This window comes from Cyprinodon variegatus, unplaced genomic scaffold (genome assembly GCF_000732505.1).
Source record: "Cyprinodon variegatus isolate N-32 unplaced genomic scaffold, C_variegatus-1.0 Scaffold174, whole genome shotgun sequence".
NCBI lineage: Eukaryota > Metazoa > Chordata > Actinopteri > Cyprinodontiformes > Cyprinodontidae > Cyprinodon > Cyprinodon variegatus.
The window spans coordinates 411117-435818 of record NW_015150627.1 but is presented as its reverse complement, the minus strand read 5'-3'; the positions used below and the strand labels follow the sequence as shown (position 1 = coordinate 435818).

Below are 24702 nucleotides of genomic sequence, written 5' to 3'. Positions count from 1 at the left end.
TGATACCATAAATAAAATTCAGGGCAGCTTAATGCATTAGAAGTTAGGTCACAAGATCCATCATCTGAAATGGAAAGAGTATGTGTGTGTGTCAGAAAACCGACACTCTGATATCCCCCTGAACACATCATAAAAACCTTTATAAATGACTGCAAGGTTATCTGGATTGTGGTGGCAGCATCATTATGTGGTGATAGTTACTTCAACAAGAAGAGCAAAGCTGGTCAGACTTAATGAGAAGAAAGATGGAGGCAAATTTGGACAATGATAAAGAATAAAGATGGAACCTGAGGTGAAGGTTCACCTTCTAGATGTAGATCAACCACAAAAAGCTTCCATATCATCAATGTAATGGCTTATATCAGAGGTGTCCAAACTTTGTATACATATATAAAATGCAAAAAAATATGTATATTTATTTATATTTACCTGCATTGTAACTTGATATATTTTTTTAGTAAAATATTATGACAGAGCTTTTTTTCTTGATTTTATTTATTTTCTATTTTGTTGATTTGGAATACATTCTTGACAATATTCAACCACTGAAAAAGGATTCAGGTCACTAAATAAAAAAAAAAAAAAAAAGCTTTGTCAAGTTTAACTAATTGAATCATCATTTGCTGTTTTTTAAAGAGAAAAGGGGCCAAACAAGACCATTCTAATGGCTGCAGATACCCCAAATACTTTAATTTAAAGAACCCTGGTTTAGATAAAGGATATTGATGTGTTAAAGTGGCCCATTAAAAGTTCATACCAAAAATCTAAAGCAGAATTTATGCCAGGGCATTCAATTGTATTTTCATTCACCTACCAAATGGAGCCATTTTGCAAAGAACAAACGGCAAAGATTTCCAATTTATGTGGTTTAAAAGAACTGACCCCCAGGGGTTGAATACAAATAAGCGACGCACTTTTAAGACTTTATTTTTTTAAATATTGCAAAAATAAAAATACAAAAAATGCATCCTTTCCTTTGCCTTCCACTTGCACTATTTAGTATTGATCCAACACATAATATCCAATAAAATACACTAGAGTTTGTTGGTGTGACATGCCAACATGTGGAAAGGTTCAAAGGGTGTTGATAGTTTTGCAAGGCACTTTCACTTCACTGGTGTCTGGCTCTTTTGTCTGGGCGAGGAGAACTGAGACATGTGATGCAAAGAAAAAAAAAAGGTTTCATATCAACCTTTCGGGGCACTCTGTTGACCTTTAGCGTGATGTGAGAGCTCATGCATCGGCACATACACCAGAGGCTGCCTGCAGAGCTTTTTAACTTCCTTCTCCTTTCCTGACAGGCAAGTCTCAGATGAACAAATGTTCTTGTATAGAATTACATAGCTGGTACATTAACACTAGTTTCCCCAATAATAAAACAAACGACTATTAAACAACCTTTAGGATAGTGCAAAAAAGGACAAATTTGACCTATAATAATATTTGAAAGGCACAAGAGAATTAATTCGCTCTTCTTATTATCCATCTTTCCTGAAGCATGACAGAAAAATCACAAACCAGGGAAACATCTGTATAGCAGCAAATACTTTAAGCCACCAAACCAATATATCTGATTAATTACTGAATTTAAGCATTAATAAAACTCTAATGTTGTGCAATGATCCGGACAGAGATTAATGTTCCCCTCTTAGAGGTAAATTACTTGTGTTTTGTGTGCCGTCTTTCTTGAACTTACCGTGGATTTTTATTATTCAGACTTAGTGCAATTTCATTCACAGCATGTGGGTGCGACATGACCATATTGAAGCCATACTGCAACATAAATAAGATGGAGACAGATAAGCCATTAAAAACAGAGCAGTCGTTAAGTATTCTTGAACATGATAAACAAGCCATGGAGGCATAGGAGGGGAGAAAATTTAATTTAGCTTTAGATGGATGGTTGTGATTTAGTCTGAAAGGTCAGAGTCTCTGTAGTCAAAAGAAGAGCTTACCTGATAGTTCATGATGGCACGTAGGCACATGATGCAGACATGGACGTCGTCCTTTTTGCAGACGAGTCTGGAGTTTTTCAGCGTTCTCCTGCTTGGCAGCGTGCTGCAGCTATAAAAAAAAAGGAAAAAAGGTGAAGACAAAACAAGTTAGTGAAAAGTGAAATACTGCATGCCTTTCTAAATGGACCGTCAAGTCAGTTCGTGTTCCTGAACAAACGGGTGTGAAAAGCCTGGCTAAGCAGGAGAACAGATGCTATTTTTTAAATGAGCATGGTAACGCAGCACCTCGATTCGAACGGGGAGACCGTTAAAGTGCCAAGCCATTTTACAACAGCACAAACAGAGGCTATATGATCTACTGCCACACACGGAGGCCACAAGATGGCCGCTTTGTTTTACCCTGATGGCCTTCACTTACATATCAATCACGGCTAACATAATAGCAGCTGGTCATTTGCATGCAGGACTGTGACTGTGCAACTTCAGAAGGAAAAAAAGGAGGAAAAAAGAACACTTAAGTGGCAATGAAGGCACTGATTCACTTGAAGAAAAACTGTTTATATGACTTCTATTTCCACAAGTTTCAATTCCATGTCCTGTAGAAAAAGAAAAAAAAAAACATTCCTTTAGGCTACTGCTGAACATGCTGATTCCCGTCAGACTGTAGGTGTGACTCGTCACTGACTCACAGCAGAATCTCTTAGTACAAAATTGGGGATTTCTTAAAGAAGGAGGTTAACAGGTCATCTGAAAGTTTGGATAAACATTAAACTCCTGGTATGCAGTGTAAGTGGTAAGAACAAATCTTAACAGCTACATAAAAACAAGTTGCCAAAAATAAACTCAAACTAATTAAAATAAATACTTTCCGAAGAACTAAAAACCTAAACTGAGATTAAGTGGAATCCAGGGAAGATGAATACATTCACAGGAAATGATCAAATAATTGCTTAATTTCAGCTTTTGTGCTTCAACTAATCTCTGTTCTATTAAGCAAAGCTACGACTCATAGGTAGAGAAGAAATGAAATAAACACAGCAAAGAAAACAACAGTTTCAGTAGATTACAGAGCAACCAAGAAGTCAGCAACAGATTGAAGTCATGTTTAAGAAAGCCGCGAATAGCTATAGTTCAGAATATCTCTAGGGTTTACTGTACTGAAGAAAAATCTGAAAAACTGAATTAAAATCAAATTTAGAACAGAGTAAAGGTATGCCATATATAGGAAAACTTTTATCAGTCTTTTTTAAATTTTTTTGACAAACATAAAATACTTAATTCCCCTCAAAAATATCAGGCTTGATCAGTCTAGATAAAAACATTTTAAAATAACTGGAATAATGGTGTGGGAAAAAACAACAATATATCGCAATTTTCGGGTGCTCAATATAATATCGATCTTCAGCTTCTAATATTGCTTAAAAATAAAAATAAAAAATCCCCTTAGAAAAATTGAGGAAAATGAGATGCTTGCGCACTGCCGCTCCTTTAGATGATGATATAAGCAGTCATAGTGGAAGATGTGTGTCACACGTAGAGGACGACCAGATACACATCTGGTCATCCTATTTTACTCTGTAAAATATACCTAAATTAAGTTTTTCCCTCCCTAAATATAGTAAACATACTAAACTATAATAATAATAATAATGAAAGGTTAATAATGTATTTTCTGAGAAAATATATCTCCTAAAATCCTTCCATTTTACACAGCCTTTTTTTTATGAAAGACAAATAACAATGGCTGCTCAGGGGTGACAGTGGATAGCACTGCTGCCTTGCAGCAAGAAGGTTCCAGGTTGGATTCCCGGCCCAGGGTCTTTCTTCATGGAGTTTGCATGTTCTCCCTGAGCATGCGTGGATTCTCTGGCTTCCTCCCACAGTCCATTAACATGAATAACTCCAAATTCTCCTTAGTTGTGAGTGTGTGCTTAAATGGTTGGTTGTCCTGTTTGTCTCTGTGTTGCCCTGTTGTCCAGGGTGTACCCCGCCTCTCGCTTGTAGATAGGCACCAGCACCCCTCGCAACCTCACTTGGGATAAGTGAGACGAAAAATGGATGAATGGACGGACAAATAACAATACCAATGTAGGCAATGACAAAGAAAACATGTAACTTTACTGCACCATATAGCTGTTAAGTATGCATCAAATTGAGCATGAAGGTCTGTGCTGTTTGCTAAATAACAAACTAGGAAAGAAATAGTTTGAACATAAGAAATTGGTCAAAAACTTGGTTTGAACTGCATCTGCAGAAAAACTACAGAAAAACACTGGAACTACAGCTAGAAGCTAGAGGATACAGGACTAAGGTGTCTACATGTTACTAGCCTTGTCCTTATTCCTCAGACATACCGTCTCATCTGAGAACACTTGGGACAGTTCAGTGAACCCGGCATCCTACGGGAGGCAGTTTGAAGAAAACAAAAACAAATCACTTAGTTTGCCTTTAATAAACTGGTTACAGATGCTTTAAATATATGTAAGCCTGCCAACAGCAAAAGGTTAACATCTGTCTTGTGCATCAAAAACACAGAAGTTTTCTATGTGCATTCTATTGCTGTGGAGAATCTAGGCTAAGTTCTGCAAAGGAATGTAACACAAGCAGCACAGAACAAAGAGTGCAGAATAAACCATTTACTCCAGGGGAAGCAGAGCTCAGAAACAGGAGAATGAGGACCAGAAGAAGGGAACAGGCTGGAAGTACAAATAATTCACATCTCTGACAGAGAAAGCAGGACAAATAAAACAGGCAGCTCTAAGAGGGCGGAAAAACCGTGCAATAGGGCAGGACTGCTCTGTTTGGGAATGTATATAGAGCTCCGGTTTGTGTGCGCTCCTCTTTTGGCATCACTGTGAGGACAATTTTTACAATTTCAAAATCAAATTGAGGACCATTTGTACTAATTTAGCCAGTCTATGCTTTCTTTCTTTGCCAACGGTCAGGTTAACGACTAATTGAGTTTATATTGAGGTTACGGTTGGGTACGCACTGTTTAGGGTACTGGTTAGGGTTATTGTCAGGGTTAGGGAATAGAAGGGCTCACTAAATATAGGAAGACACAATTGTGGAAGTGCGGCCATGTAATTGTTACCTTGTGGGGACATAGCCAAATTTCTGATAAGATGCTACTTTATAGGTATTTGTGGGGAACAGTCAACTGGTCTACATAAGGAAAAGTTCTCTGCTTGACTTGGGGGTTCGGTCTTGGACTAAGGGATGAATCGTGTTTAGGTTATGTTAAGGTAAGGGTCTGGATAAGACCATACAAATGAATGTGAAATAGTTGAAAGTCAATGGAAAGTGTGTGGGTGTGTCTAAAGATGTGACAGGGAACCTGCCTGCTGTTGAAGAGTGGCGGACAAAAGAGCAGACGACTACTGATGAAAACAGGGACAAAAACAGAAGAGACAGTCAAGATGGCTGAAGACAGCGATCATTTTCACACAAGGAATCCAGAGCAGTGAGAAGAGAAACAACACATTTCTAAATTTAAAACAAAAAATGTACAAGAAAAGAAATGCTGAAATCCATATTTATAGAGTCCAAATCTATAGAGGTTTAGATGAAGCTATTATGTTTATTCTAAATAGCTTTTCTTGGTGTGCGTGAGAGACCAACACAAAGTGACAATAGGTAAAGAAAATAACACAACAAAAATATAAAAAATGGGTTGTGCATTTATATTCATCCCCTATAACAAAAGTCAAGACCTAAATCCAGTCATCAAGGCAACGCTCCTGTCTCCAATGAATCCGACTGATCCTGAGCTGATATGGAAGAGAAAAAAATGTTCAAACCTGTCCGTCTGTGGAAGCGTAACACCGGTAGACACATTTCAAAAAGACTGAAATCACAACACATCGACTCATGGGAGCTGAATAAAAATGGACTGCAGACTTTTTACATTTTTGCTCACATCTTTATGTTGGCCTTTTACTTAAACAGACATAAACTAGACAGATGGTTCATTGGTATGACATAGACGTGAGAGAGAGTTATATTAAAACTTTTCCTAGGCAGCACTGTGCTTGTCAATCATTTTCTGACAATCTCAGATTAAGACTGAAATAGTTAAAAATTGAGTTTAAGAGAGAAAAATCCTGCTTTTATTACACATATATTAATTGTTTTTCTTATTTAAACAGAAGAAACTAGGTATTGCCTAATTGTTTCCGTGCAAAGGTCTTAAGAGCACATGTGGCCCTTGATTCAGTAATTCTCTTTGTGTGCGAAGTGTTCAGGTAAATCTCCTCAAGCTAAGGATTAGAGGCAACAAAAGTCAGTACGACTTCTACGCTGAAAGAATAAAGCCATGACAAGGAGGATTAGAGAACAAAAACGCATGAACGACTTGGATTTGTGTTTCCGAACATAATGACCTGGCCTTATGAATAAAACGGACTGAAATCCTGTGTGCGGAGAATTAGGAGTTATTTTGGTGTTTTTAAGTAAAAAAAATAAAAAATGACCCACATAAATATAGCCAGTGGGTCGCCTGGAAAGTTATCAGTCATCATGTGTCATAATCATGAGTCTGGCCAGCCAAAAACAAATAAAAACCCAGACACAAAGATCCCCCCCTGCATGTGTCTTAAGCCATTTAAAGCCTTAGAAACCTCATGACTACACAAAGAGGCAGCTGAGGAGTCATAAGAAATGTGTGACTTCTCAAAATAAATACTCTGCTTCAGTTAGAAACTGAAAACAAAGAGTGGTGAAGGAAATCATTTATCACCATCAGGTAGGAAGTTGTAGATATGTCGGTCGTACCGTAATGTGGAATGTCGCCCAGATCTTGAGATGCCGTTCCCGTTGAGGTGGGGTGGCAGGGTACCTCCCCCGTGCAGGTCTTCTATAGACCGACTCCATGTTTTGGACTTCTCCATCATAGCTTCTGTGCCGTTTTCAATACCGTCACCATCATAACTGAAAAATACGACATACATTAACTAAGAAACAGAAAAAAATCTGTCCCATCATTGTTCTTTCCTTGCCCACAACTAAGACATCATGTAACTCAACTCAAGAGTTATTCCCTCAGGGTCACCAGATCAAAAAGCTTTGTTAAAATTTGGCATTGCTGGTGGTGAGTTTAAAACAAACAAACAGCTGTCAGTGGGAATATTCTTCTTCAGTGAAAATATGTGAGATTTTTGTGGTTTGTTTGTTGTTCCTTTTAGAGCTGCTTGCATGCTCCTTATGGTTGTCACTCTAGCATAAAATGAGCTGTGTCAGAGTCTTTCAGCAAGAGTGTCCAATTAAACAGCTAACAGGAGGCAGACAGCAAATCTGTCTGGTGGTTTAGCAGCAAATTTGAAAAATTGGTTTTCTTAAAAGGTTAAAACTCATTTGTCTTTGCCCTGACACTGAGGTCAATGAAAATACTAATTACGGTATTCGTTCCTCCACTACCTTTCTTTCTTTTTCTTTCTTAGGTATTCTTGTACATTTTCTTTTTAATTAGTTTGTTTAAGCAAAAGCTTGCATCCCTAATTTTTGCAGGAATATGTTTTGGAAATCTGTTAAGAAGCTTATGAATTGATGCTTTTTATTGTTATTTCTTTTCAACTATTTTTTCATAATGGATATAAGGTTCAGGCCTGATAGCAAACAAACTTTCAAAGACTCAATCACCTTCAGGATTTTAAAAACTCTTTAAGTTTCAGATTTTAACCCTTGCAAGGCTGTAGTAGTAAGTCTTTTGTAGATCCAAGATGAGCAACAAAACTCATTTAATTGCATTGTTTTATATATCACCAAATACCGTCTCATTCACTTCCTTAAAAAAAAAAAAAAAAAACGATCCTGTGTGTGATAATAGTTTAAAATGATGCAATGTTACAATTTCATAATATTTGACATTTTCACTCGATTCCATCAGTTTAAACTCGTTTTCCCCCAATGTAGGAGACTGCCTGGATTTGGTAATAAAATGTTAATTTATATTTACATGATAAGGGAACAAGAACACATAAAATTTAAAAATAATTAAAAAAAATAAAATTGAAAATGCATTGTGAGGCTGATGCTGAAAGCACTTTTCCAAACCATTCATTTACATCGACATCACAGGAAAAAAGTAAACTTTGTTAGTCCAAGCAAATGTCCAAATGTATCAAGCTGTCAAACTCCACTGAAGGTAAGAGAAACTTCTCTTTTGGTTTTATGTTTATCATTTCTACTGACCAAAACACTAGTATTTCATCAAGTTATCGTCCAGCATAAACAGTGAGCACACTGCTGGTCCAGGGATCTGTAAAAGTGGGAGTATTCACACTTTTTTTGTTTTTTTTCTAAACCGGACCATATGTCATGTAGTTGCAACGGATTGCGTCAGGGGCAGAACTGCTCTATTCACGCACCGATCAAGAAGAAAAAGGACAGGAAGAAGAAAGCCTGTCCATGAAGGTCTGTGTTGCCATGTTGGTCTTCATGTGGTTGTAGCTCGCTTTGCTTTATTATCCTACGTAACCGAGACAGTCATATTCAAACTCTCTTGACTTCAGATTTCTTCCTCTACTGTGTTTTTAGCTCGTCTTCTTCTACTCAAATATGTTGCTCTAGTGTCGCATTGCATCTTGCTGCTTTTGCTACACTGTGAAGAAGGGAAATTTGGCTCTTCTTATAGAAATGACTCAGCTCACAATAAATAGCACACTCTCTGGCTCGAAGGCCTTCAACAGGTGGTCCGTGACCCCTAGGGGGTCCATGGAGGTACTGCATAGGGGTCGCGAAAGTTTTGGTTGATTTGACCCCCCTGCAATTTTTTCCACTACCGGTAATTGAAATGTCTTTAAATCCACATTAAGATGAATTCAACACAATGTAGTAAACAGATAAATGGAGGCAGAGGCATTCACAACACCTGTCCCATCAACCAGGAATCAGAATCAGAAATACTTAAATATTGCCAGGGCGAAATTACTTTTGTTACAGGACTCCATCTGTAATAGAGTGATTATAAGACCAATATATAATAAACACACTTTTATACAATATATATAATAATGGGGTCCCCGCTTCAGACCCCTGGTCTAGCTCACAAATAATTCTTCATGTTTTTTTCTTTTCTTTTTAAAAACGTAAAATGTTTTGTTACACAGAAACTAGAAATAAAAGCGCCTAAACTTCAGATCTTAAATACATGGTACTGAGCTTTAACATCAAACAGAACCCATTAATTGTAATAGCAGCCTTCGCCTTGGTGTAGAAGCACCCAATGATAAGTCAAACTCCAGCCTTCAATGTAGCATTTAATGACCTCAGCCACTGTAGCTTTCCCATTTAAACATATAGAGTTATATTAAAGAAAAAGTTATGTTGCTGCTTGTAGCTGCTGAGGCATTTTATACCAGCCTGTTCCATAACCTTCATGTGCTGCCTGGTGCTTGGTAAATGTGATATTGCAGCCAACAATCTATAATGCCAACAGACCACAATAGCACATTTAAGTGAGCTGTTAAATATAAAAAATTAAACAAAAGCCTACTGGGCCCCGCACAGAGTGACTAATAATCACCCAGTCAGTTCATGAATAGCAGCATACGGCTGCTCTAACACACAATTTACCAGCGACAGTCAGTGCGTGACTCAGTGTTTCTGACAGCAGAGACGGTGGAGCTGGCGCTGAGTGGAGAGGCGTCAGCGTATGTGCAGAATGGCAGCGTTGTTTAAAAAAAATAATACAAAAAATGTGGCCCTTAAGAGTGTGATGTAAGGACTTACGTGACGGCATACTGTGCGAAAGAAAGGTACTCCACCAGCACATCAAGACCCTTGTTCTCTTCATTCAAAAACTCCCTCACCCATCTGAAAACAAACAAACATTCATGGTTATTGCAAAATTGATGTTTTCACTAATCAACTAAATGTTGAAAGAAAAGTTTTGTACCACTGCAGGAAAACAGAATAAGATAATGATTCTAGGGATATAACAATTAATAATTTTATTGTATAACACTTTAAAAGTACCTTTTTAAAAAAAAAAAAAAAGGAAAGGCCCTCATCAGAAATTCCTCTAGCCAACAGTTCTGGCTTTATATGGGTTCTGAGCTGCAAGTTCTGATTTTAACTGATACCCAATACGTGTAAGAACAACACTGATGGTTTTTTTGATGAAGATTGTTTGATTTTTGTATGAACCTGTTGAGGCCTTAGTCATGATGGATTCAATGTATGCACTGAAAAAATTATTTAATCGTTTTTGGCGTTTACTTTATCATATTCAGTTACTTTAACAGAATTGTTTCATTTTAGCACAGTAGGACATAAAACAATTGTGTTAAAGTAACTGAATATGATAAAGTAAATGCCAAAAACATTATGTTTTTCAGTTTATCAAAAGCTAGGGCCGACTGCTGCTGCATTTATAACTTTATCAAGTTTTTTTTGTACTTGTAGAGTTTGGCGGCCTTGGTCATATTCAACAATAAATCCCATCATTTATAAAAATTCGAAATGAAATCATTTTGAAATCAAACGATAATCTCATGTTGTTATTGTTTGTCAAAGACGTGTAAAGGTAAAGATCCATGAAAGAATTTAAAGCATTGAGTGGGAATTAATCTTCCGTGAAAGCGATCATTTAAACAGAAACATCCACACATGCCTAAATAATGCACTATTACTGATTCGGCCTTCCTTTGTTCCTGTTTCTCGTACAAACTCAAAGTAGGTTCTTACTTTGGCATGGGAAATCTAAAGCATGCTAGATTGCTTTTTTTCAAATCTTCTTTAAAAGGCTAAATCGGGCCATTCATGAAGTACTCCACAGGCTTTTATTTTTAGTACGGGCCAAATAAAACCTTCAGTTTTTGCTTCTTCTCCTTTTTACCTGAACTACAGATTAATTCTTCCCACTTGAACTGTTACCAGTCGTACCACTTGGCATCCACAAACTGCAATCCATCTATAACATTACATCGTTATATTTAACATCAATAGATCAAACAGTAAAAAATTAGGACTGAAACAATTAATCAGGTTAAACCATAATTGAAATAATCGTCAACTAATTTAGTAATCAATAAATCATAAACAAAGTATAGAGACTATAAAACATGCCTTTAGCAGACAGAATAACCCACTTAGAGCAGTAAAAGATTTAAAAAAAATTTTTTTCATCTGTCAATATGTACCTATCCAGAAGTAGAAAACTTTAACTTTCACCTGGTTTGGTTTTGTAAAAAAAAAAATCTTCATTAAGGAACCTTTCACTATTAGGGTTAGGGTTAGCTGATTATTAATCGATTAATAGAAAAAAATAACAGATCGATTTGCAAAATAATCACTAGTTGCAGCCTTAGAAAAAAGGACATTTTTCTTCAAATTGCCATTTTCTTAAACAGGTAAAAATTCAGAAAGTCCTTTGAGCTTTTCTTTTGAGTCTGCCTTAATTTAAAGCCAGATTGGTTAAAATCGATAACTTCTACTGCTCTCCATTGTTTTATCAAAAAAACAAAAACCTAAGATTTGCCAAAATCTTGTTGCCAGTGTTAAAGCTGAATATCTATTTAACAACACAATGTTGCACAGAAGCAACCTTTTTTTATCATTATAGACACAACTGCTTTAAAGTTGGGCTGTATTCATAAAGACGTGTTAAAATCCTGTAAAGATCCATCTTGATAGTCTTCCCTGTGGTGTTACTATATGGAGCTGATAATCTCGTATGAGTTTCCAGTAAATCGGTGCCAGGCAGGGCCGTTGTCTCAAAACAGACTAGATGAGAGGCTTCATTGCCCATATGTTGGTCATTACCCCAAGAAGCTGACAATCCTCCTATTCTCCACATGTTGGTGACCACAGTGCAACATGTCAGACGCGAGCAGACAGGCAGGCAATGAGCCCGGGTTTTAGCATCAGCAGTGCACACTCACAGACAATCTCCCCATTATAAGCAGCATGATTGATCAGATGTTCCATTTCACCTCTGAAAAGAAGCAGCAATTATTCAATGTCTCAGTGGGTGACATTGTTGCTCCGGTTCAATCAGTAGCCACCTTTATGAACATGTCGTTTGTCTCACAGAGACCAAATTCATGTAATCTGGTGTTTCTAGACTGAGGAAGTTATTCTCCTCAACAGCAATTCAGTTGCTGGCAATGTAAGCATGATCTGGAATTGTTTTTTTTTTCTGTTTAGGTTTAAATAGCAGAATCAGAATGTAAACAGTCTGTAGGAGTGCAAGAGACGCTGCTGTCAGAGATATAAGATAATCTTAGAGTGTGGGTGAAACTGACAAATTGAAGTATATACACGTGTGTGGGAGGAAGAAGTGGAGAAAAACAGAGTTTAGGAGACAGTTTAGACAGAAGAGTGTTTCTGCTGTTACAATAGACTGGCCAATATATGCTCTCTTGGCTGCATCCTTCATCCTTTGGCAGAATCTCATGATCTGCTGCTGCCGCCTACTTTAAATCCACATCTGGACTTTGCCGGGTTATACAATTTCTAAAACCTTATTTCAAGTCTCCAAAAACAAAGATCCGATTAGACACAATATTTATAAAGCAAAGATGAAGCCAAAATGGAAAAGCCATCAGTACACCCGGTGATTCACTAGCAAAAGAAAATTATGGAGGGACTTTTATGCCAATCTGCTTTACAACTTTTCTTCTGTCGTCAACATTTTGAAGCCGTCTGTTTCTGAAAACTGCAGGTTTCTGATAAAAGTAGCTAATTGAAATATCTATGGTCAAGAATAATTTTTTGCTTCATTCTTACTGAACATTGAAGTTAGAAACTGCCCACATATATAAAGCCTGAAAAATAATGAATATAATCTTTAAAGCAATCAACATGTGGGTAAAAGGACTTTCATGTTGTGACAGAGAGAATTCTATAGATCAGCTTGCTGCCTTATCTGGAATAAAACACATTTAAGAAACATTTCAAAGGTGCATTTTAACTTTTACTTTCTTTTCTGGTTGTGTTTGTTTTGGTGAAGCTGCAGTTGCTAAGATCATTCATTTTCACCCAGGATAAAGTGTTCCTACACCGTTTCATGCAAATATGTCTTCATGCTTCAACTTCTCAGAGTAAGCAATTCTTAAAGAGACATTTTGTAAGTTTTTTACTGAAAATATCTTTACCAAAGCCCTTTCATTTTACCCTTCATGAATAAAACGCACTTTGAGCAGACTGACACCTGAGTAGTTCAGCACAGATGCACCTAAAGTGTGAGCCTGTAGCCTATTTTCTTGAATTAAGTTCGGGTCAAATTGGGGGATGTGACGTCAAGCACACCTATTTTAAATCCGTCCATCCTAGCAGAAGCGACAGGCATCCAGCTCAACTCAGACACCGATGCCAACTGGACGCAAGGTGAAAAGTAGAAAAAAACAAAACAAAAAAAACCACGTAAAATACGAGCTTGAGCTACAAGAATAGGCAGAAGACTGCTGCAATTCTGTCTTTTGGCCACAGAAGGCAGCATCATTGGAAGACTCCATAATTCCTCTCCAATGCTTGATTTAAAAGATAAATAGTAAAGAAGTAAAGACTAAGACAGGAAAAAGTACACTGAAGGATTTAAAGAAGAAAAAAAAAAAAGAAAAGAGGGCAGTCCACAAGGGTAAAATGACTATATGGCATAAAAAGCAAAGGATTTAATACAGAGAGGTATAACACGAAATGTAGCACATGTAGATAACACATGTAGATAAATTAAACAGCAAAGGTAAAATGGAAAAACTAAACAAGAAGGAAAGAGGAACCAAAGGAAAGGTGGAAGTACAGAAGCAGGGAAGGAAAGATGGTAGGAGGAAGACATGGGGAACAACAAAAAAAGAAATGACATAATGGAGGGATGAAGGAAAGAAATGAGAAAAGGGGGGAGTATTAAATAAAGACAGAATTAAAATAAAAAGGTTAAAAAAAAATGAGACACATTTCAACATTTCTTCTCTTTTTTTCTTTTTGCATACCTGTTCAGACTCTAAAAACCTAAAATCAAAATGAGGACTTCTTCAGATTTAGTAGGAACCAAGCATCACTTTATAACACTGACGTAGAGAGCGCCCATCTCTACGTCAGTATCACAATTGGAATTTGGATCCAACATTTCCCAGCGTTAGTAATGCGACATACGCAGCCCTTAGAGACGCTGATGTGTGACCTAAAGAATGAAGAAACACTGAGACTTTGAGATATAGATCTGCGCTCCAGGCTGACTGTACAGCTCTGAATCTGTATCTGCTGCCACAGGTTTAGACCTGTCATGTCAGAATACCTGACATAGCAGATGAATGCACCAGTGTTTCATCCGTTGTGAAATCCTCATCTGTGCTACAATATCCACATTAATATTCCATCTTTATGACTGTGCAATGAAACACTGAAGCTGCACAGCCAAACTACTGCAGAGGAAAAATGTGCTTTCCTTCCAGAGGCTGCTCATGTGTCAGCTGCTCTGAAACAATCCACCAATTCATCTTTTCTTCACCACCACATGGCTTTTGGTGTAATATTAGGTCACAGCAGAGATAGGAATGGTAAGAGGAGGGGGGGGCTTTATAGCGACGTCTGCATTTCAGAGTGTCTGGAATATCAAACCATTCCCCCTTTTTGAAAATCAAACATAATCAGGGGGAGGACATGTAACACTACACATGCTTCAGCACAGCCTGGGACTTACCCTATATGATTGGTCCGCAACGAAATTTCCAGTTCTCTCAGGACTTGGGTGGACTCCTGTACCCTCCGTCTGAATTTCTGGGAAGGAAAATAAAATTGGGAGGAGGTTAAGTTTCATCAGACCCCAATAAATCAACATGTGGTAGGAACATTGATGAGGGATGCCTTTTTTCTTCAAGAAAAAGTCCAAAAAAGCAAATGTGTGGAAGTGAGCATGCAGAGGGAGTTTAAACTTAGAAACATTACTATTAACTAGGCTATTAAAGATGAAGAGCTGACTCACTGGAAAAACAAAAAAAACTGCAGTCCCCGTCTTTCCCCCTATATTTTACAACTCATACAGTCAAACCCTTGAGTACAGACAACCCTGTTGTGCTGAAAGAACCTTTTTGAAAGTTTGGCTCGAAATTTCATGTTTGATTCATTAAAATTATGAAACATTATAGAAAAAGCAGCCAGAGGAGAAGACAAGACGTCTCTGTAGAATATCATCAGTACTTTGAAGAAGGGCGCCAGGCTCTTGGTGGCCTATTTGACAAAATTCAGTCTTTTCTTTTCATCCTTTTGGACGACTCTTACAGATCTGGCTTGTCACTGCTGTCCCTTTTTTAACCTCAAACTCTTGACTTCTGATGTGGATTTTTTTGCACCCTTCTTCTGACTGATGCTATTATAAAAACATATTTTTTAATAATCCATTACTATATCCAAAAACGGTTTAATTTCAATTATTAAAATTAATTTATAATAAATTACATTTCCTATAATTGATTTATATTGAAGCTGATACAGAATTAAAAAGATGCTTTAGTTTAAGGATGCACAGGACGTTTTAGGTTTTTAAGTCCTATATTTAAGTCCTATTTTTCAGAATATAGGCCAGCTAAGCATTATTGAATTTAGCATATCGCTTTTCAAGGTCTATTTTTTGCATCACAATACAGGAGCCTCTGTAAGTACATTAAATAAGTCCAACCTTGTTATCTAAGAGCAGTGGATTGTGACTTTAAATAGCGTTAGGATACTCAGCAGCTATATAAACACAGAGAGATTCCTGGGAGTGTTACTGAGGCTACAGCTGCTATAAAAACCTGCAGACATCTAATGGTGCAACGCAGATCCTCATCGAGACAGGAAAAAAAACAAAAAAACTGAGTGCCAAATGTGAAGGAGGGGGGGTTCCTCTGTGTTTTCTTTTCATTCTAGCTAGAGAGTTATCTTCAAAACTGTAAACAAGAGGCTGTTTAGGCTGTTATACAACCACAAGAACAAAACAAGCAGAGCGAATGACCCGTGGCGATCAAATGGGCTGTAGCATAATGGGGAGGGGAAAGTCCCCTGATGAGAGGGACTGAAACCGTTTCATTATATAGGAGAGCAGGAACCTACAATGAACTTCGCTTTTTACACAAACGTCTCATAATTAGCTTTTCCCTTTATAGACATGCTTACATAAATTATCACTGACATTTAATGATGCAGTTGGTTCAGGAGAAGGTAAGATATTGGGGTTCGGATGGATGGGTGCAGATAACGTAAAGAAAATGCTGGTGAATTAGGGGATAATCAACAGGATGTAGAGCTCTGGAGAAGGTGAAGGTTAAAATGGTGCTATAAGAAGTGTGAAAAGACAAGAGAAAAAGAGACAAATCCTCCAATAATTTTCCATGGTGCTTTTTTTTTTAATTTATCTGGGAGGAAAGTAAGCCCAGGCCAGTGTCAGCCTGTTATTAACGTCCTCAGAAGAGAGCTGTTCCCACAGCTGATCTCTCAAGTGGACGACTCTGAGACAGGGCGGCGAGCATTTGGAAAATGAGATGAGAAACAGTTTTTTTTTTTTTTTTTTATTGGGGAGGAGTCGTTTCTATCACAAAGCTAGTGGAAAGCAAAGAGTGCCTTTTTGGGGTACTGCGCAGACTCCCTGAGCCCCCACCGAACACCCCACAACTTTAAGTGCTACCAGCTGCATCACAGAGAGCAGGAAGACACGGGGGGAAGAGGGGGTGGAAGGGAGGGAGTGATGAAGAGGAGGCAGCAGTGAGAATGTAAAGGAGGAGAGAGTAGAAAAGTGAAGTTTGAGGAGGTGTTAGCACAGGAGGGGCCGCTCTGGAAGCAAATCAACGGCTGATGCATTCTTGGGGACTAGCCGGAGCGCTGCTCTTCCTCCTTGGCTGCCTATTGGCTGGGAGCTGCTCCGAGGAATGCAAGGGAGCCTGCCTATGGAAAGCAGAGGCAATGACCTCCAGCTCTCTGCAGTGGCACAAAGTGGCAATTGTTTGAGTTAGAAGAAAAGGGGGATGGAGCAGGAATGTAGAAAGAAGCTCATAACTCTTTCTCTTCCTCCATGCCCTCTTGTGCTTCGTTTTTTTTTTTTTTTTCCCTGCTGCCGTCCGTCCATCTCTCACTCCTCCTTCCTTGATAAACTTTTTAATTCAGCACCTCTCCTTCCCTCCCACCCTGTTGCTCCGCTGGCCTCAGTCCCATTCCTGTGTGCCAGTCTACTTCAAGCTTTCAATCAAGGCAAAGAAAAGGCAGCAGTCTCATGTCAGACAGATTTTACACAGAAAAAAATGTGGCTACCAAAGCTAAAAAAACAACAAGGTGGACAAGACTTGAAGTGACATTCAAAACAAATCCTTTATAGACTGTGCCATAAATCAAAACCATGTATTTGATTAAATTAGTGGAGATAATGGCTAAAATGGAGGATCTGCTCATCTGAATGATTACCAATGACAACATTAAATGATAACTTTTAATAAAAACTTTCAAACAGGTAAATTAATTCAAGGGACAGTTTAACATGCTGGAAAATAGCCAGCACATCAAAGGATCATAAACCTGCTTTAATCTATCACTGAAATAAAAAAGTTGGAGCTGAGAGATGACACTTCACCCCAATAGAAACATCTCAAGCTCATTTTTGAACTACAGAGTTTAAGAGCGAATATATTCAGTTAAAAAGCTTTTAAATTAGTGCCTATGTTCTTTTGCATTTAGTGACATTGAACAGTTCATTTATTTCAGTAACACAGGTGAACAGGAGCTCGTGTAGATACAATATAAATACAGAATGATTGACTTAAAGTGTTTACATCTACTAGTTTGGCTAATTATAGATTACAGCTAATGAGCTGAATAGCTCAGCTTGGCAGAGTTAAGCAAGATCCAAACAGAAATGATTATAAAAGGACAAATACAGTATGTCTATTATCGGTGTAGAAAATACACTCAGCGTTTGGTAAGGGCTCCTATTGCATGAGTTTTTGATAAAAAATAAAAAACTAAAGAAACTCTTTGGCATTTAATTCAGTGATGAACATCCTGCAGGTCATTTAGTTTCAACAGGTTATTATTGCAACATGTTCCAACGTTGAAGTTGACTCGCAGTAAACCAGCTCCACCTTCAGCGAGGTGTTTTAAATCAAACCAGAGGAATCAAATAGGTGCTTTAGAACTAGTAAATTGCAAATCGTTTTTACAGGAATCCAAAATGCCTGGGGATTATTCAAGCCACAAAGTGAACAAGAGAGTAAGATTTTCAGCAACTAACAGGAAAGTTTAATGGATACAGTCCAGTAAGGTTTTACCATTTTATCAATGTGGAATAAATGAACTGAAATTGGTTTTCACAGGTAAAAAACTTCACAAAAACAGGAAATCAGAATAAGCTGAAACACTCCAATTTGTTTATCTTTAGTCTGGCAAAAACTATGACTTAACCTCCACACTGCAGGTTCTATATCGTCTACTTCTACATGAGACACTCTGCTAACAATTCTGGTTTTTATCAAATCGCCTGCTCACACAGCAGCTATGGCAACAGCAGCCTAAACTCGATCTGTTATGCACAAAACGCTGCGGGGTTAAAAAGTATTATGGTTATTTTAAAACTAAGATTGTGGAAGAGAATTTTTGGACATATGTTACTAATCATTTGTTGGTATATTTTTCTTTTTCTGTGAGTAATTCTTTTTGTCGAAACTCCAAATTTTCCCACGTCAGAGACGCTTTCAAACATGCACCATTAAAAGTCAGCTGTTTCCCTCTTTTTTTTACAACCATAATCATGGTTTCAGCTTGCTTTACTTATTTCATGCAGCTCTAGTCATCTTAATGTGGCTGAAAGTTTCAACCACAGCAGCTTCAGATTGAATTATTCAGTGATTTGTTCTCATTTTGGCAGTAGGTGTTTCTTAATTTGTTTATCACAGAGGCAAGTCTCCTGGCGCTCCTCTCTACAGCTTGCACATCCAAGGCCAAAGAAGACTTAATTTTGGCAAATCCTGAGAAGTTTGGCTGTTACTTGCTCACATGAAGCTCCTCCCTCGCCTCCCTTTTCCCTCTGCTCCCTCATATGCAGCCAAGGAAAACAGCCAAAGCTGGCTGCAACATTACATTTAAATCGTATAGTTAAGGCAGCCTTGATTATTTATTTAAAGTTCCTGGAAACCTGTGAGGAATAATCAATGCTGGAATAAATCGGACTTGCATTCTCTTGCTCGTTCTTTATACACAAAGATGAACTACTAAAGACTGGACAGAGGTTTCTCCAGCCAGGGCGTTCCTGATAAACAGCTGTCTCACTAATCTGCAGTGTTTTGCAACTCGAGTTCCCGAGCCTTCTCCCAGGGAACTCCTGAGTGCAATCTTTCCTCAGCTGGAAGGATATCCTGAGCAAAAGATGGAAGGTTAGCAGGCTGTGGGGAAGCAGAGGTGGAAGCTGCCAGCCCACCGGAACAGGAAAGCATGCTGGATTGAGCTCTCACCTTTCGTGTGACTGCAGGGTCTAGATAGCTCCTCAGCTTTTGGAGATACGTGTGAGGCGGGTTCTTTACTTGGAATCGCTCCTGTTGAAAGAAGAAAAGAACATAAGAGAGGGGAAATGATGAGGGGAGAACAGAAACCTAAAGAAACACTTCTAGATTTCTGCTGTGAATGTGATGATTCAGATGGCCACGCAAATAAACCGAAAATGCATCCACACCCTCGTTTGTAGGAAATTCTAACTCACACACAGTACCCATCCTTCAGATGGGAACTTGAGAATATCTTCCACTTTAAAAAACCAACCTAAACAGTTCCTCCATTCAGAAGGGCAGACAAACCCTCATATGACTGTTTCCATCATACTTTCAGTCCCAGAATGGAGCAGTTATCTAAGATTTACCTCTTTTTGTGCTTTCTGATAGTTAAAGAAGTTTGTGTGGTTCTTTAAACGTTTAGCAGCGGTTTAAATAGAAAAGAAAGAACCAGGGCAGCAATTAAGGCTTATTTTGCAAATCGATTAATCTGTCGGTTATTTTTTCAATTAATAATCGAATAGCAAAAAAGGTTCTTTAAAGACGACTCTTTGAAATTAAACCAGGTGAAACTTTTTTTTTCTTTATCTTCTATCAAAACACAGCAGGTCGCTGTAACTCAGAATGCATGAAGATTACACTGGTAAAATGTTTACCGAAATAGACATGTTAGACATCATTGGAGAGCTTAGATTCACCGCAATTCAACCACCTAGTTAATTCTATGTATATACCGAGCACAAATGCACAATTAAAACAAATATAGCAGCATGTCAAAATTTACCATGACAAAGCAGCCACAACAAGTAAGCATGTCTTTATAACTGAATTTAAAAAAGACCTATTATTTTCGAGAATAAAACAAACAACTTTGAGTCATATTTGAACTGATATAGCTTGGGCTTAATGTAGCTTGGGTGTTTTACTCACCCAATGTTCATATATAAATTCAGAAACTAGAAGGTGTTAGCTTTCAAATAACGTATCACACAAGTAATTAGGGCTTACAGTTCCTAGGTTATTTGCTTTTCCATTTGGGTATGCAAAGTAGGCGAGCATTTCCCAAAATGAGGTGGATATTAAGAGGTTAAATGCAAAATGTTGAAGTTTTTTTTAAATGCTATTATTACTGCTCTAAGTGGGTTGCTCTGTCAGCTAAAGGCATGTTTTAGAGTCTCTTTACTCAAAATAACTATTAATCAATTACTAAATTAGTTGACAACTATCACAGTAATTGATTTAATCATGATAAATCCGATTAAAAGTTTCAGCCTCAGAAAGACCCTTGAATTATCTATCACAGGACAAATTCATAGTATAAAACCAGACATGTGACTGGCAAATAAAGCACACCACAATGTACTTACTGACAAGAAAAAAGATCCAAGTCAATATAAACGACAAACTAGCTCGACGCCTATGAGATTATAGTCGTTTACTTCTGTCAGCAGCTAGCAGTTAATATTAATGCTGCTAATGTTGATTTCTACATGAAAAAAACCTACTGCAGGAAATAGTTAACCTGATTTCAACATTTTAACTTAACCTTAAAACATAAACGATTGCTCGAAAAGGAAAGTATTCCATGAAATTTCTATGGATACATAAAAAAAAATAAATAAATGAATTAAAAAAAACACATCACCAATACAAGTCCAAGAAGGTGACAAAGCTCTGCTGTTTCACATCAAACATGAGAATATCCCAACTTCAACCAGGTTTTAAGATCCCACCATAGTGCTCTAAATATAAACCAGTAGGTTAGTACAGGATTTGGATCAGAGTGATGAGTGGGAAACTGTATTTGTTTGGCTGAGAACAGCAGCACAGCTATTTATTAGTGGTGAAACTTCAGTATGTGTGGTTTAAAAAAAAAAGAAAAGAAAAAAAGAAAGAAGATTAAAGACATATTCTTTAAGGCACACTGAGAAATAACTTCTGGTTAGTATTTGCAAACACACTCTTGGCCCATTTTCTTCTCCCAAACAGGCCAGCGACAGGCTGTGGCGTATTAAAACAAAAAGTCAATTAAATCCTGATTACATATTGCTCTGAGATCATTATGTTATGAGACACAGATGTAAAAAGAGGAGGAATAATATGGACTGTGTCTACATAACTCCATTTTTATTTAAATTATACAAAATTTATTGCTTTTATAAATCTTCTGTGTTGTGCTCTTTCAGGTTCTATTTACTATAAAGAGACAGATTCTAGAGAAAATATAGTTGGTAATTTAGTATTTTACAAATATTTCAATACATCTTAGATTGCTCAGAAAGTTTCTCATATTATGGATTTTTTAAACATGATCCTTTTAGAGAATTTGTATGTATATGTGTAAGGAAGCCAGACAGGAAACGCATAACATAACACTGTTGAGCTAAAGACCTTGACTGGCGCCATAGGGATGATGAGTTCCAGTACGAGCAATTACACTTAAAACAAATTGAAGCAATAACTACTACAAGATTTTAAAAAAGGCTGATCAAAGTCAAACAATATAAGATTTTCCAGTATGTCGATTTTATTTTTTAAACCACTTGTAGGGTGACAAAATAAATCATTATTGATCAATCACTGAAATAATGATCAACTAATTTAGTAAGCGAATAATTGTTAATTCAGAATAAAGACACCAAAACACAGGATTTGCTGAAAGAACAACCCACTTAGAGATGTGATTAAGCCAAGACTGGGTAAAATTTGACATGAGAAAACTTTTATTTCCTTAAATATGCTGTATTAAGGACACCTGAAGGGGCATTTCTGAGCACTGAATTGATTTCTCTCATGTTTTAGACATTTTGAAGGCATTAAAAATGTGAAATGTTTGTGTTATTTAGGTTTGAACATTTGTTGTCTTGAGGTATGCTAATGAAGATAATTTCTTTTTGAAATAAGCCTCAAGAGCGAACCAAGAACATATATAATGTATTAGAGGCTACGTGTTCATCTCTAGAATCAAAATGGGAATCTGGGAACAAAAAGAAAAAAAACAAACTGCCAATGTCGGAAGTTGGAAAAACCAGTGGGATATGCTAAAGCACAGCTGTCAAACTCCTTGAGGGCTTATATGCTAAAATTTTAGGCATCTTTCTGCTTCAACACATCTGAATCAAATAATACGGTCCTTAGCAGAACTTGGAAGTTTGCTACATGCAACATTTAGCCAAATATCTGAAGGACGGGTGCCCTGAAGGGCCAAAGTTTAACACCACTGTGATAATGGCTATGTTGCAGTGACAAGCCAACTACTATAATCATAATCTACTTTTTGCTATTGCAATTACGTTTGACAAAAAAAATGTGTCTTCTGAATTTAACCAGCAGAGAGCAGCTTTTAAACAGAGAAGTTAAGGGTCTTATTTAGGGAGCCTGAATAGGACTCTAAGGTTTAAAGCAGCAACCTTTTGACCTCTCCAGGATGCAAAAGCCCTGCTTTCTAACCACTAGGCTTCAACTCTCAATAAGAACCCATTGCATCCTCTGTATTTAAACACTATAGGAACACATTCAAAACAGTGGTTGTACAGCGATACGTGTGTGAAGGTTTGCAATTAAGCTGTTTTTCCTTGCAAATATCACTGTGTTTTAAACATGCAGGCTATACAGGATTTTGAGGACAGGATTTGTAATTGAGCCGTTTGTATTTGTTAAAAAACAACAACAAACAAATACAACCAACTGTAAGAAGTCTAACTCTGAAGAAACATTAGAACCTGAGTATTTACTGAGCTTGTTCTTGTAAAAGGTTGGAGAGCCACTGGTTTACATGGTCCTGCAACTGTGACCTAATTCCCTGATGAACACAAAGTGTTGCTTCACATGCCTCCTTGCAAACATGACTGAGTTTGCTGAAGAACATGTCCAGAAACAGGCGTTTCTACCCTCCGTACGCAAATAGTAAGATGAGATCAGCATCACTACATTTTTCGAAGCCAGATAGTCTCTGCAAGAAAAACAGGAAAGACAAGACGAGGAAAGGGACTTGCTCCTTTTTAGAGGACAATAATGGACAGGCACGACGACTCAGCCAAACTGAACTGTAAAAAAAATAAAAAATGGACCCATTTCGAAGAAGTTAGCAGATTTGTTACCAGAGCAATCTTTTAATAAACATAAAAAAAACATATAACAAATATCTGGACAGCAGGTTTAACATATATTGTCTTTTTTTCCTTCCTGTATCTTTAGAGAGGGTTCAAATCAAAGAGGCCAACCAATTGTTTACACATTGAGGTTAAACCTTTGGATGTAAAGAACTTGGCATGACTGCAGAGGTGTGAAACTGTTTGGAAAATGCCTCATTAGCAGGAAAATGTCAAAGTAACTGGATCTGGCTGTTGACTTCACTGTGACTTCAATTTCTTTTAAAAATCTTTCTAAATGAAAAAGTCCAAATACTTGCAGCAATATCTGAAAGCATCAAGCTAAGGGGAGATGGGTGAAATAAAAGGGTCCAGCTTTTGTTTCGGATCGCTCTGTTACTGTTGCATAGTTACTCTTACCGTAACTATGGACACAGTACAACTTATTCCCAGAGCTGGGTAAGCTGCTGCAAATATAGGCTGGTAGAGAAAGTAACATCAATTAGCAGACCTTCAAACATTAGCTTAGCAACAATAGAAAGCCCTCTCTTTAAAAGGTGCACACCTCCTTATAGATTTAACTTATAAACTCCTTCATCAGCACTTGAAAAAAACAACTTTACTTTCAGCCTGAACGGTTTCTGAAAAGTTTAGCCCTCATGCTGAGTGAATCTCTGCCAGTCAGTGGTCCAGTTCTCTTTAGGGTCACCAACTTGCAACACAGTTTCAGTGGGAGGGAGGTTTTGATCTGGTCTGTCCTTTTCATGGTTGCTCGAGGAGGCAGAAAAACTCTGGCACAGCAGCTGCTGTCAGACCGCAGTTCACTGCTCAGTCTGTGCACTCTGTTATTTCCTACACGCAGAACTGACACCAATAACAGGCTACAAGTTTTTTTAACTGGCTAACTGATCTCTGCACCCTACAGTGCCACTTAACTCACTTGACCAAGAACGCGAAGGCAATCTGTGGGCATAAGGAGGGGCCTGTGGGGTGAAAGCAGGATGGTAGAGAATGTGTCCCCTTGAAAAAAGGATGAGTAGTTTTTGGACTCTTTTACAAATAAAAATCAGTAAGCGTGCATTTGTCTCCATCCGCTTTTACTGATGCTCCTAAATAAGGCATCCCCAAAGCCTACGTTCACACTGTAGCCTGAAGTGACCCAAATCCGATTTTTTGGCCCATATGCAACCTGTATCTGATCTTTTCATGGCAGTC

The 24702-nt window shown here is 37.7% G+C and overlaps 1 protein-coding gene across 6 annotated transcripts in view; it reads right to left on the bottom strand.

Moving 5' to 3' along the window:
* The window catches only part of fmnl2 (formin like 2), a 67692-nt gene that overhangs the window by 16438 nt on the left and 26552 nt on the right, over nucleotides 1-24702 (bottom strand). For all 6 annotated transcript variants that reach the window (XM_015378534.1, XM_015378533.1, XM_015378536.1 and 3 more), the window contains exons 3-8: nucleotides 19364-19444; nucleotides 14596-14672; nucleotides 9684-9767; nucleotides 6729-6884; nucleotides 1956-2064; nucleotides 1697-1773 (exon numbers count right to left, since the gene is read on the bottom strand). In XM_015378534.1, coding sequence (XP_015234020.1) covers nucleotides 1697-1773; nucleotides 1956-2064; nucleotides 6729-6884; nucleotides 9684-9767; nucleotides 14596-14672; nucleotides 19364-19444 — 584 coding nt within the window. The remainder of the gene's footprint in view (nucleotides 1-1696; nucleotides 1774-1955; nucleotides 2065-6728; nucleotides 6885-9683; nucleotides 9768-14595; nucleotides 14673-19363; nucleotides 19445-24702) is intronic.